Source organism: Lipotes vexillifer, unplaced genomic scaffold (genome assembly GCF_000442215.2).
Source record: "Lipotes vexillifer unplaced genomic scaffold, Lipotes_vexillifer_v1.1 scaffold481, whole genome shotgun sequence".
Taxonomy (NCBI): domain Eukaryota; kingdom Metazoa; phylum Chordata; class Mammalia; order Artiodactyla; family Lipotidae; genus Lipotes; species Lipotes vexillifer.
The window spans coordinates 3,078,094-3,090,030 of NW_006789873.1; the positions used below are offsets into that span (position 1 = coordinate 3,078,094).

The 11,937-nt window shown below is 37.7% G+C and overlaps 1 protein-coding gene across 1 annotated transcript in view; it reads left to right on the forward strand.

Moving 5' to 3' along the window:
- HTATSF1 (HIV-1 Tat specific factor 1) overlaps positions 1-9,814 on the forward strand; it is a 15,236-nt gene extending 5,422 nt beyond the window's left edge. The window contains exons 5-9 of the mRNA XM_007462917.1: positions 44-207; positions 1,558-1,657; positions 6,881-6,970; positions 7,901-8,038; positions 8,573-9,814. Coding sequence (XP_007462979.1) covers positions 44-207; positions 1,558-1,657; positions 6,881-6,970; positions 7,901-8,038; positions 8,573-9,814 — 1,734 coding nt within the window. The remainder of the gene's footprint in view (positions 1-43; positions 208-1,557; positions 1,658-6,880; positions 6,971-7,900; positions 8,039-8,572) is intronic.
- The last annotated feature ends 2,123 nt before the right edge of the window (positions 9,815-11,937 follow it).

Sequence of the window (11,937 nt, forward strand, 5' to 3'; positions counted from 1 at the left end):
AGTGTGTAACTGACTGTCTGTAACTTGCTTTCCCTTTACAAAGAGAGAATCTGTGGATCTTGCATTAAAACTTTTGGATGACGATGAAATTAGAGGCTACAAATTACATGTGGAGGTGGCAAAGTTTCAACTGAAAGGGGAATATGACGCCTCAAAGAAGAAAAAGAAGTGCAGAGACTACAAGAAAAAGCTGTCTATGCAACAAAAGTTTGTGGTTTTTTTTTTTCCATTTTGAAAGATTTTGTATAAATATCCTAGAGTATACTTTTGGTAATAACCACCTAGTTTTTATTTTAATGTCTTTATTGGAGTATAATTTCTTTACAATGGTGTGTTAGTTTCTGCAGTATAACACAGTGAATCAGCTATACGTATACATATACCCCCATATCCCCTCCCTCTTGCGTCTCTCTCCCACCCTCCCGATAACCACCTAGTTTTGTTCCATCAAGTATGCCTACAGATTATTTTTAAAGAATTTTATTTGCTATACACCTGAAACTAACACAACACTGTAAATCAACTATCTTCCAGTATAAAATAAAAATTAAAAAAAAATTTCATTAGATCATCGGAAACCCTCAGTAATCTGTGTAATAGGATGATTTGGCAGTGGTGGTGTTTTTCGTTTTCTGGGGTATTCATTTTTAATATAACATGGGCTTAAATGAAATAAAGCCATCTCTACAGAAAATGTTGAACACCAGATTAAGTAAGATGGTTTAGGTTTATATACCGGAGCCATTAGTTCATTTTTCATGTGGCTAGAATCAGCTATACCAGGAGCTAAATTTTTACATACAGGTTTGTTAGTAGGAGTTAGAAATTAGAAATGATAGGTTTTATCATTTTATCATGTACTGTGTGGTTGTGTATAGTATATACAAGTCATCAAGTTTCTATTATTCCCTTTATTTAATATGTTTTTTGAAATATGCTGGTTTTAAGAAATGAGTCAAAATGGTAAGTACTTTTATGAGAGTGAATTCTAATAACACTTCTAACACTATGCTTAAACTAATGATAAAATGATCAAAGTAGCATTTAGTTCTGATGTCTGTAGTTTTTACAGGAATCGTTAAAATAGATACCTAAAATTTTTATAAACAAATCAGTAAGATTTAAGATAGTAACAAAGAGTGAGTAGTTTTACATATTTCAGTGCAGTTTGTTCTTTATAATCATAAAATACCTAAATACCAATACCATTTGAACATTTTCTTGGCCTCAGTGTCTCTTCCTAAATAGTCATAGATACTAAATAATTAGCAATTTTTCAGGAGTCTCATTGGAATGTTTGTAACCAGCCAGCAGTTCTGAAAAATATATATATATTCTGGGGATTTCAGATACTGGATCCATCTTTCACCTGCCCATTATTTTGATTCAGAAAGTTGTAATGGAGCTGTGACTAAAATACACATTGTTGTTTTGGAATCAAATAATTATCATTATTTAAGTGCTCAATAAAGGATTATTTAACTGCTCATTTCTTTTTTCGCTCTGACAAGTCTGAAACAAAATTCACAGCTTCTTGTTCCTGCTTTGTCGCATTAGGCAGTTGGATTGGAGACCTGAGAGAAGAGCTGGCCCATCCCGAATGCGCCACGAGCGAGTTGTCATCATCAGAAATATGTTTCATCCTATAGATTTTGAGGTAGGAAGCAGTGTTCTTACTGATAGAAACATAGATATGCTTTCTTTCAAGGGAGCCCAAAGCTTGCCTCACCCCATCTTTCACATGTCACATCCTGCACGTTCATCTAGTCTTCAGGATCGGCAGATGATACCAAGAATCAACTGAAGGTTTCAGATTTTCCCAGGTTTAACCCAGCGTTCTTTTAATCGTATTGCAGGTAAACCCGTCTAATACCTGTACTGTGGCCCCAAACAGCAGCTACTTGGTATGGGAAATGATTAAAAATATAAACTTTAAAAGATTTATGGGAGTCGCTTGTGGATTTTGAGTGCAGTTCAACATTGCAGGCTGATTTTGGTGGGGAGGACCAGTTTCACACTTGGAATTGAAAACTTCACTTTAGTGCTAAAAGTTTGATCCTTAAAAAACCTTAGGTTAATGAAATACAGCCCCTGACATTTGAGTAGCAAAGGTTGTTTTTTTAGGACCTAATCTTTACAAAACTCTTTAGTGGCTATTAAGAGGACTTTGTAATAATTGGTGTCCATGTAAGATTCTAGGAACAGCAAATAAAAGTGAATAAAGGAGGAAGAGCTACTAGAGGGGTTTAAGGAATATTAATTGCCATCAGGGTACCTTGTGTTAACGTTCTGCCTCTTGTCCTTATCTCTGTGTTTTGGCCTAGACTGATGGGACCGTTCATGGAAGAAGAATTCTTTATTCTCTGCCTGACTTCTGAAATTAATGATAACAAATTACACATAAGAAAAAAATGTTCATAATGTAAAATTTCAGATGGTTTACAAATGATCTAGTTGCACCCAAGGCCCACTCTTGTTCCTTTTGTGCAGTTAAGCAGATTTAGAGTGACAGTGTCATTTTACCCTCCTTAGAGAGGGCACCAGAATTGTCTGTTGAACTCCATCTCTGCAGATAGTGATGTGATAGGGTTTACCATGCACCTGTGGAGTCTGTGTCTTTTGAGGTCATTGGGAAGATACCTGTGGTCTATTTATACTGTTTGGTGTCTCTTCTGACTAGAATCCTGAAGCATCTTGAAATACGGCAGAGCTGCTTTAGACTTGCAGTGATAATGAAGCATGTTTAAAAAATACACATATATACATGCACACTAGATGCTTTTTGAAATGCTATCCCTGCCAGGTGGGACTTTGAAAGGCATGCATAGATGGATCATGGTGTCTAGTCTACTGGGTACAACTCCAGAATTTCCTGTGATTCACCTACATTTTATTTCCCTGGTAGATAATTGGTTTTTGAATTAGGTGACCTATTACTTTCTGTGACTTGAGATCCTTGATTCACAACATTCCATACTCCTAACACTTGGACATGAATATAAATGCAAACTTAATTCATGAAGTATCTGGGCCCTGTGCAAGTTGAAGTGTATTGTGCAATTGCCTTTACGTGTTTCCGCCTCCTGCCTTTGCTCGTTGAGACCCTAATTTAAGTCTAGCTATCACCCTGGGCACACTTAATTTTTCCTAGCTTAACAAATATTCTTTCCTCCAAAAAGCCGCATTTATTCTTCCTTGACTTCCCACAAATTTCCTCCAGTGGATATTTTTAAAGATAAAAGTTTCATGCTTGTAAATTCTTGATAGCTTAAAGAAAAAAAAACCTTTATTGGTTTAATATAAACTTTGGAGTTATAGAACCTTTATATTAACCCTGCTTTATTTTATTCGTAGCATTTATTATTATCTGAAATAACTGCATCTTCTCTGTTAGAATGTGAGCTCCATGAAAGCTGGGGCTCTTGTCTACCTGGTTTGCTGTTATATGCCCAGTGCTTAGAATCATGATTGACACATAGTAGGCCCTCAGTATTTATAGGAAGAAAAAGTGAGAGAATGATTGAATGAAACCCTTTTTACTCACTAGGCAGAGTGTTTTCATCCACTCAAGGAAGAAAACATTTTCTCTTCAGCATCTTTGCAAATGAAGGAAAGTTTTCAGATGGCTGCACCACAGGGACTGGGAGCACAGTGATGGGCTTCAGAGTTCACGGGCAGAGAAACCCTTGATGCTGTCCTTGTTTGCCCATCTGACTGGTCTTGTGTGGTCTGACGAGTTTGATGAGAGCCTGTCAGAAGTCTTGATTTTTTGCTCAGTGTCTCATGGGCCTGAACGTAAAAGTGCATCACTGTAGTAGACTGTCCAGTATGCTAGACTCTAGCCACATGTGGTTAAATTTAAATTAATTGAAGTGAAATAAAATGAAAATTTAATTCCTCAAGTGTATTAGCCACGTGTGGCTAGTAGCTACCATATTGGATAATGGAGTATTCACTTCTATTAACACAGAAAGTTCTGTTGGGCAACGCTGGTGTAGACGTTATATAACTCTGGATAGAGGTGTTCAACTGGAAAACTGCTTTCATTGGACGTTTTTCGGGAGTGTTTGATTTGTCCAGAGATTCCGTATGAATCTAAAGAACAGATCAGCATTGAGGTTTGTAGTAGAAGACAAAAACTGAATTGTCAGGTAACCGGGGTGTCAGAAAGAAATCAGATTTTGTGGGGTGGAATACAGGCACACCTTGTTTCACTGTGCTTCGCTTAATTGCGCTTTGCAGATACTGCTTTTTTTTTATTTTTACAAATTGAAGTTTTTGTAGCAACCCGGCATGGAGCAAGTCTGTCAGTGCCATTTTTCCAATAGCATTTGCTCACTTCATTTCTCTGTGTCACTTTTTTGGTAATTGTCCCAGTAGTTTAAACATTTTCATTATTATTATATTTGTTATGGTGATTTGTGGTCAGTGATCTTTATTACTGTGACAACTCGCTGAAGGCTCAGATGATGGTTAGCATTTTTTAGCAAAGTATTTTTTAATTAAGGCATGTCTTTTTTAAATATAATGCTATGACACACTTATTGTACTACAGTATAGTGTAAACATAGCAGGAAAACCAAAAAATTTCGTGTGACTTGCTTTATTGTAATATTTGCTTTATTGCGCTGGTCTGGAACCGAACATGCAATATCTCCGAGGTGTACCTGTATATGTTTATTCCAGACAGTTGACTAGTGTTAGAACCAAAATACCTAGAAATACTCTTTGGTATCAGGGTGAACAGTGAAGGCTAATATTTTAAATGTAACTTTAAGGGGTTTTCAGTATTTAATTCAAAGCCTTGTTTAAAAAATTCATGCCTGGCAAATTTGAATACCAAGAGGTGAAGAACCAAAACTCAGGTGCAAAGGTAGGTTTCTCATTGTGTATACTAGCGCTGTCCAACAGAAGTATAATGTGAGCCACATGTGTAATTTAAATTTTTCTAGCAGCCACAATACAAAAACAACATGAAACGGGGTAAATTAATTTTTATGATAAATTTTATCTAACCCAGTATATCCAAAGTATTATAATTTCAACATGTAACATAAAAATGTTAATAAGCTATGTTACATTGAAGTTCTTTTCCCCTTTGGTACTAAATTTTCAAAATCTGGTGTATATTTCACACCTGCAGCACACCTCAGTTTGGACTAGCCACATTTCAGGTGCTCGGTAGCCATGTGTGGTTAGTGGCTACTATCTTGGACAGTGTAGGTTTAGCTTGGAAAAGAATGAGAAATACGGTTTATTTCTGGGAAAACAAAACACCACCCTGGAAAAACATTATAAGTGTTGACTGCAGAAAGTTTCAGCATTTCAGTCTGAGTTTAGTCTCAGGTCTGTTGCTTGCAAAGTGTTGTCTTTAGAAAATTTTCATGCTTAGCTAGGTTAAAGATATTTTTCACAGGGGAGAGGGTTATTATCTTTAAGCCTCATGATACTATATAACAGTGAAGATATATTTGTTTTTCAAGCTGGTAAACATGAAAACAGAGGTCTGGGAAGTCTTTGGCTGAAATTTGATATTCTTGTAGGAAAGGCACTGAGACTTTGATAAAGAAATAAAAATGGTAATTCACCCCTCCCCCTACAGTGGAATCATGCTTAAATTTGTTAAATATTTTGAAACAGTTATTGTTTGTTTTTAATATAACCCTGATTTTCCTTGGTAGATAAAATGGAGTTATGAGGAACGGTTTATCAAACTCTGAAAAAGCTTTTATTGACTGTTCATTGCATGAAAGACTGTGCTGTGTTCTGTAAGGTATTCAAAATTGCTCACAATCTGATAGGAGCTACCCCCCCCCCACATATACCCCCGTAAAAGCCACCATATGACTTTACCACATGAGTACATGGAGTTTATGCTCCATTCCCCATTCCTCTCAGGCCTGAGAATTTTCTATAAAACAAATTGGCATATTCTCCACAGTTAGATTTTATAAGTGGGAGAAATCCAGAGTCCTGCTAGCTGTACTCTTAGAAGCTTCAGATTTATAGGATTTGATAGCTTTTATTTTAAATTTGATTTCAGTAACTGCCTACCAGTTGTTTATTTTTGCCTTTTGACAAAACTTTAGGAAGGAGAAGCCACTTGTCATGTTTTGCTGTTCTCTTTAGTTGGTGAGGAACATACAAACCTGTGAGATAGACAAATTCATATGTTTCCTAAAAAGTGTAAGTCTGCTTCATTAGAAATTCGTAGGTAGGATATACTCGTTTATATTTGTATGTAATTGAAATTCAAGTTGATAACATAACTTTTTTATGAGCCTTTTTCATGCATTGGGACTTGGAGGCAAGATGAACAGGAACCCTTATGGGGGAGGTTTACTCTGTGAGTTAAAATAGAATCGTGGAAGCACAAAGAATAATCTTAGAACACTTAGTCAATGAAAGGGATATATGTCTCCCCGTTACAACATTTCTGTAAATAGGAATCTATGCAAAACACAAAATAAAGTTTCCTCATCGGTACAGTCATCATGATGCCGGTGCAGAACATAGGAATTAGCAGTCTCTGACTTAATATGTGCCACAGGACTTCACCTGCTTCAGCTGCTGTTATTTGTCATTTCCACTGACGCTTCCCTTCCCTCTCCTTTGCCACTGCACACCCCTAGTGCCGCGTACCATACTTGCCCATTCCCCATCTTAAAGCAGGGCAGACCTGTAGTAGTAGCAGCAGCTGTGGTAGTCTAACTTCATTTGACTTTGATTTTTTTTTTTAATTTTGTAGACTGCAGACAAACAACTAACCTTAAGCAAAACCTTTTTTTATTTGTTGGTTCGTCAAAGTAAGAAATTTGATTCTCAGGATTTATACTTAAAGAAGGGGGCAAGCCCATTTTAATCAAGTGTGTTTTTGCAGGATGATCCACTGGTGCTGAACGAGATCAGAGAAGACCTTCGGGTGGAATGTTCGAAGTTTGGACAAGTTAGGAGGCTCCTCCTCTTTGATGTAAGTTCATGGCTTGGACAAATGATTTCGAAAGCAATTTTCTTCCATTTTAATAAGTTACTACCAAATATCAGTATGCCTCCAAATTTTACATAAATGTTTTTATGTAGTAGGTCTGCTGTCTAGTGGTAGTCATCTGTAAGCAGTATTAGATAGCATAATTAGATGAACGTGGATTACAAGCGAAGGCTTTGATAGACGTGATATCCCTTGGTTATTTTCCTTTATCATCACTCTAGAGTTTATGGTCAGGTGAAAAAAAGTATAAGAGACATGTATGAGACCTTATGGTTCCCTATTTGGCCACATCTCCCCCTCTTTCTGAATTATTTCTTCTTCCATATTTGGAGAAAAACAATCAAGAAAAATACTCTCCTGTATGTTCCCCTTTTCACCTTTTTTTTACATCCAGAATCAACACATAATAATTAAAAGAGTCACCATTTATCGATTGCATACTACAGCTACTTTACATGTTATCTCATTAAGTCCTCCAAATCCTCTGAGGTAGGTAGGTGCTATTTTACCCATTTTATTTAGTTAGCCATTTTACAAATGAGGAAGTTTAGAGATTGAGCACCTTGCCCAGGGTCACTCAGCTGGTAAGCGGCAGAGCCAAGATTTAATCCCAGGGCTGTTCAACTTCAGAGTCCACATTCTTAACAGCCATACTGTTCTGCATCTCGTTAGACAGTGTTGTCGGCAGGAACATTTCCAAGGATACCATATGCTTGGTTTTTGCTAGACAGTGTTAAGCTGAAGAAGCGCTAGCTGCGTGTTACTGGCTGCAGTAAAAAGGAAGAAAGACTCATACACAAAGTCTTCAGCTCAAATGATCAGAAGGAACACTATTTCCTTACTTTGTCAGATGTATATATTTTACTTTAAATGTTCTCATTCATTCCTTCTTTTTCTTCCTTGTCTTTCTAGAGACACCCTGATGGTGTGGCCTCTGTGTCCTTTAGGGATCCGGAGGAAGCTGATTATTGTATTCAGACCCTCAATGGAAGGTGGTTTGGTGGCCGTCAAATCACTGCCCAAGTGTGGGATGGGACTACAGATTACCAGGTGAGTTCTGCAACTGTCAAGGGCACATGAGTTGTTTCATTACCAACAAATACTGATTTAGCAGTTTTTCACCTAAGTTTTAAGTTCTGTTTAATCTGTTTACCAGTACTTCTTTTAAATAATCCTTTACGCTCAGAGTATGGAAAGAAAAATGTTTCAGTCTTTCAGTTTATAAGTCTGAAATCAGTTTATAAGTCTTGAGGCTTGCTCAGGATAGCAATAAGAGAAGAACAAATTAAAGCGCTTCTCTTCCTTTCTGTCTTGTAAAGTACAGACAGTTCAATTATTAACTTTTTAATTGATGAGACATTTCTGCAGTGCTTTGGTATTAGGCGTTTATTTAAATGATCTTAAGGTCAACTCTAGTAAATCAAGATGTAAAGTGTTGGAAACAAGATAGGGAATTGCTTTAATTTCCTAAAAGTGATACCTTATCAAATCAGAGTACTTTCGGCGATATTAGAAATGTTCAGAGACGCTGTTACTTCTTTTGGCCTAAAACATATTTTAACGGCACTTTCCATGTGTACACAGGTGGAGGAGACCACGAGAGAAAGGGAGGAAAGGCTGAGAGGATGGGAGGTTTTCCTCAACACTCCCGAAGCCAACAGAGGCCTTCAGCGTTCAGATTCCGTCTGGGCTCCAGAAAGGGTGGGGCCTTCTAGAGTTAGGCATTTTTCAGAGCACCCTTGCGCATCTCAAACGAATGTTCAAGAAGCCGCAACTGAAATGGCATTTGAAGAACCTATAGATGAAAAGAAGTTTGAAAAAACAGAAGATGGGGGAGAAGTTGAAGAAGCTGCGTCTGAAAAAGATGCCAAAGAAAGTGGCCCTGAAAACGAGGCTGAAGAAGGCTGTCCCCAAAAAGAATCTGAAGAGAGCTGCCTCAAAAGAGAGTTTGAGGAAGGCCGTCCCAAGAGAGCGCGTGAAGGCGACTTCCCCGACAGAGAGTCCGGAGAGCGCAGCCCCGAGAAAGAGCATGAAGAGGGTTGTCCTAAAAAAGAGTCAAAAGAGAATGGTGCAGAAAGAGAGCCCAAAAAGAAGAGACTCAAAACAGATCCTGATGACAACAGCCTTGAGCAGGAGCCTGAGGAGGAGGCCAGCCCCCAGAAGGCGGCTGAAGATGGCAGCTCAGAACAAGGGTCTGAAGAGTGCTCGGAAAAGCAGTTTGAAGATGACTCCGAAAAAGAGTTAGAAGAAAACGGCCTTGAGAAAGGTTTTGAGGAAGAGGGCTCTGAGAAGGAACTTAATGAAAACATTCTTGAGAAAGAGGTAGAAGAAAATAACTCCGAAAAGTCAGAATTCGAAGATGACAGCTCTGGGAAAATGTTTGATGAAGGCGGCTCTGAGAAGGAGTTTGACGAAGAGTCAGATGAGAAGGAAGAAGAGGAAGATGTGTATGAAAAAGTATTTGACGATGAGTCGGATGAAAAAGAGGACAAAGAAGTTGCAGAAGAAAAGGGGCTGGAAGATGTGGTTGAAAAGGGCAAAGAAGACGATGCAGATGAAAAGGTGTTTGAAGATTCAGATGGAAAAGAAGATGAGGAAGATGCAGATGTAAAGGAAGATGAAGACACAGATGAAAAGATGTTCGAAGATGATGATTCCAACGAGAAGTTGTTTGATGACGATGCCAGTGACAATTTGTTTGAAGATTCCGATGAGAGAGGGACTGTGGGTGATTCAGGGAATGTTAAGGAGGAAGGGCCCCTGTCCACAGGCAGCAGCTTTGTCCTCAGTAGTGATGACGACGACGAAGACGATGATGACGTTTAATCCCTTAAACTTGCTTTGTAGGGTGATTCCTCCAAATCCGTTTTGCCTCTGCTCCAGGGTAATTACTAGTAGTGTTACATGAACGTGTGCATAGAGGTAGGATGCCCTCAGATCAATGCAGTGAAGTGTTCGTGATTATCTGTACTGGCCGATTTTAAATATATGTGAACAAGTCAACTGGATTTCTTGTCTTTTGTCATATTTGTTAAGTGCATGCAGAATAATATTTTTTAAAGTATTCTGATTGAAGTTTGTGGTATTCAGAAATTAAAAATAAGTTGTTAATATGCAGAAACAGAAAATTAGACCTGAGTTAAATTGCATTTTTCATTCTTGCTATTGCTTGATTCATTCTAAAGTTTGGTTTTTCTAAGGACCTGAAAAATCCCTGTAGGAGTCTCCTTGCTTCAGCTTATGATGTTACCACTGATGTCCCCATTTCCCCTCTCTAAACCAGAACATGTTACTAAAACTTATGAAGTAAAGAACACTTCGGAGTTTTTCCCTGCCCAGTCCTCGCAAGTTACTTTTATTTTTCTTTTCTACCCTCTTGCCATGAAAATTGAGTCTTAAACGTGCAAAAGTAAACTTCCCAAGGTCCACAGCTTCCATTATTGAAAATACAGAGGAAATCAGAATTCTCCCGTGTACTGTTTGGGCCCCTCTAGAAGCTGATTAAAGTTACAGGACCTTTACCCAGAAAAATCTATGCATGCACTACACAATCTTTTGTATACAGTTTGGGGTGGTTCATGGATCCCCTGGAGTTTAAGAACTTTTGTCATGCATATTTCAGATTTTTGCTTTTGATTTTGTTCTAGAATCATGATATCTAGTATATGCTAAGTTGTGTAGTCCCAATAAAAACTTGGGTCTTTCTTGATTGTGCTTTCCAAATTCAGTATTGATGAATTGACTTCTGATGTAGCATTAAGAAGTTATTCTCATAAATTAGAAGAATTAAAATAAACTGCATTGGTGCTTTCTCATTATACCGTCTGTCAGTGTAATCATTACCCTCTATAGACAGAAAAGAGTTCTTATACTTCAGGACAGCTTTCTGAGAATGTTTTAGTTGATGTCTGGGATCTATTAGAAATCTTTAGGCTTTTCACCAGGGATAAATCAGTAAAAGAGGTGAAGAAAGTTAAACATAGAAAAACTGCAAACCAAAATAGTGTTCCCTTTGAAGATAAGCCAGAAGCATTTAAACACTATATTTATTGTGTTTTACTACAATTTATTGTAATTTGTTGGCAAATTGGTTTTCTAAACGAAAGGGTAAGAATGCTTTATCTTCCATACACAGTGGTTGGAACACATAACTGCAACATAAATTAGCTCTAAGCCTGTCAGAAGGAGGCCGTTTTCATTCTAACTTCTTTTCCCCTGCTCATTAGTTTGGTTGATATCAAGTACTCATGCTCTTTTCATATAAACACCCTGGAGCAAAAGTCACAAACAGCTGTAAAATGGTAAATAATTAACAAGGTGATATTGATGAGCAGACGTTAAGAGTCATGAAACACCTGTTTTCTAAGCAATCAGGTTTTATCGGTCCTGAAAATGGAATTTATTGTGGAGCAACAATACATCTTGTTATCAAAAGAAAATTGAAATGTACGGGTGGATTGTGAGCACAGCAATGCTCAACAATTACCCGACAGTTTCTAAGGAGTAATGCTCCTTAAGACTATATATATAAATTTCAAATAATGTGTTCAACCCTGAGTGTATGAACCAGAAGTTGCTTCAGAGATGCCTTTCAAAGGCTTGAATGCTCTGCCCTCTGAGTCTACAAGTACCTTGTATAGGAACATACCTGAAACTTCATGTTAGAAGGTAAGAATATTACTGGTCTTGCCAATATTAATGAAATCTTTGAAATCATTACTACTTTCTACAAAAGAAGCCCGACAGCAAAATTGGAGTAATTTGTTCCAAGGATCTCTTCCTTCTCAAGTAACTCTGGGCTCTTTCTCAAGCCCTGTGTTGTCAAATCTGGCCAATCTGGAAGCCACTGCCTCTTCCTTTTTAGAGTGGAATCTTCTGATGTAAATTATTTGGTGATTCTGAGGCTTGGAGAAAAGGTGGGAGTTAGCTAGTTTTCTGAATATACCTTT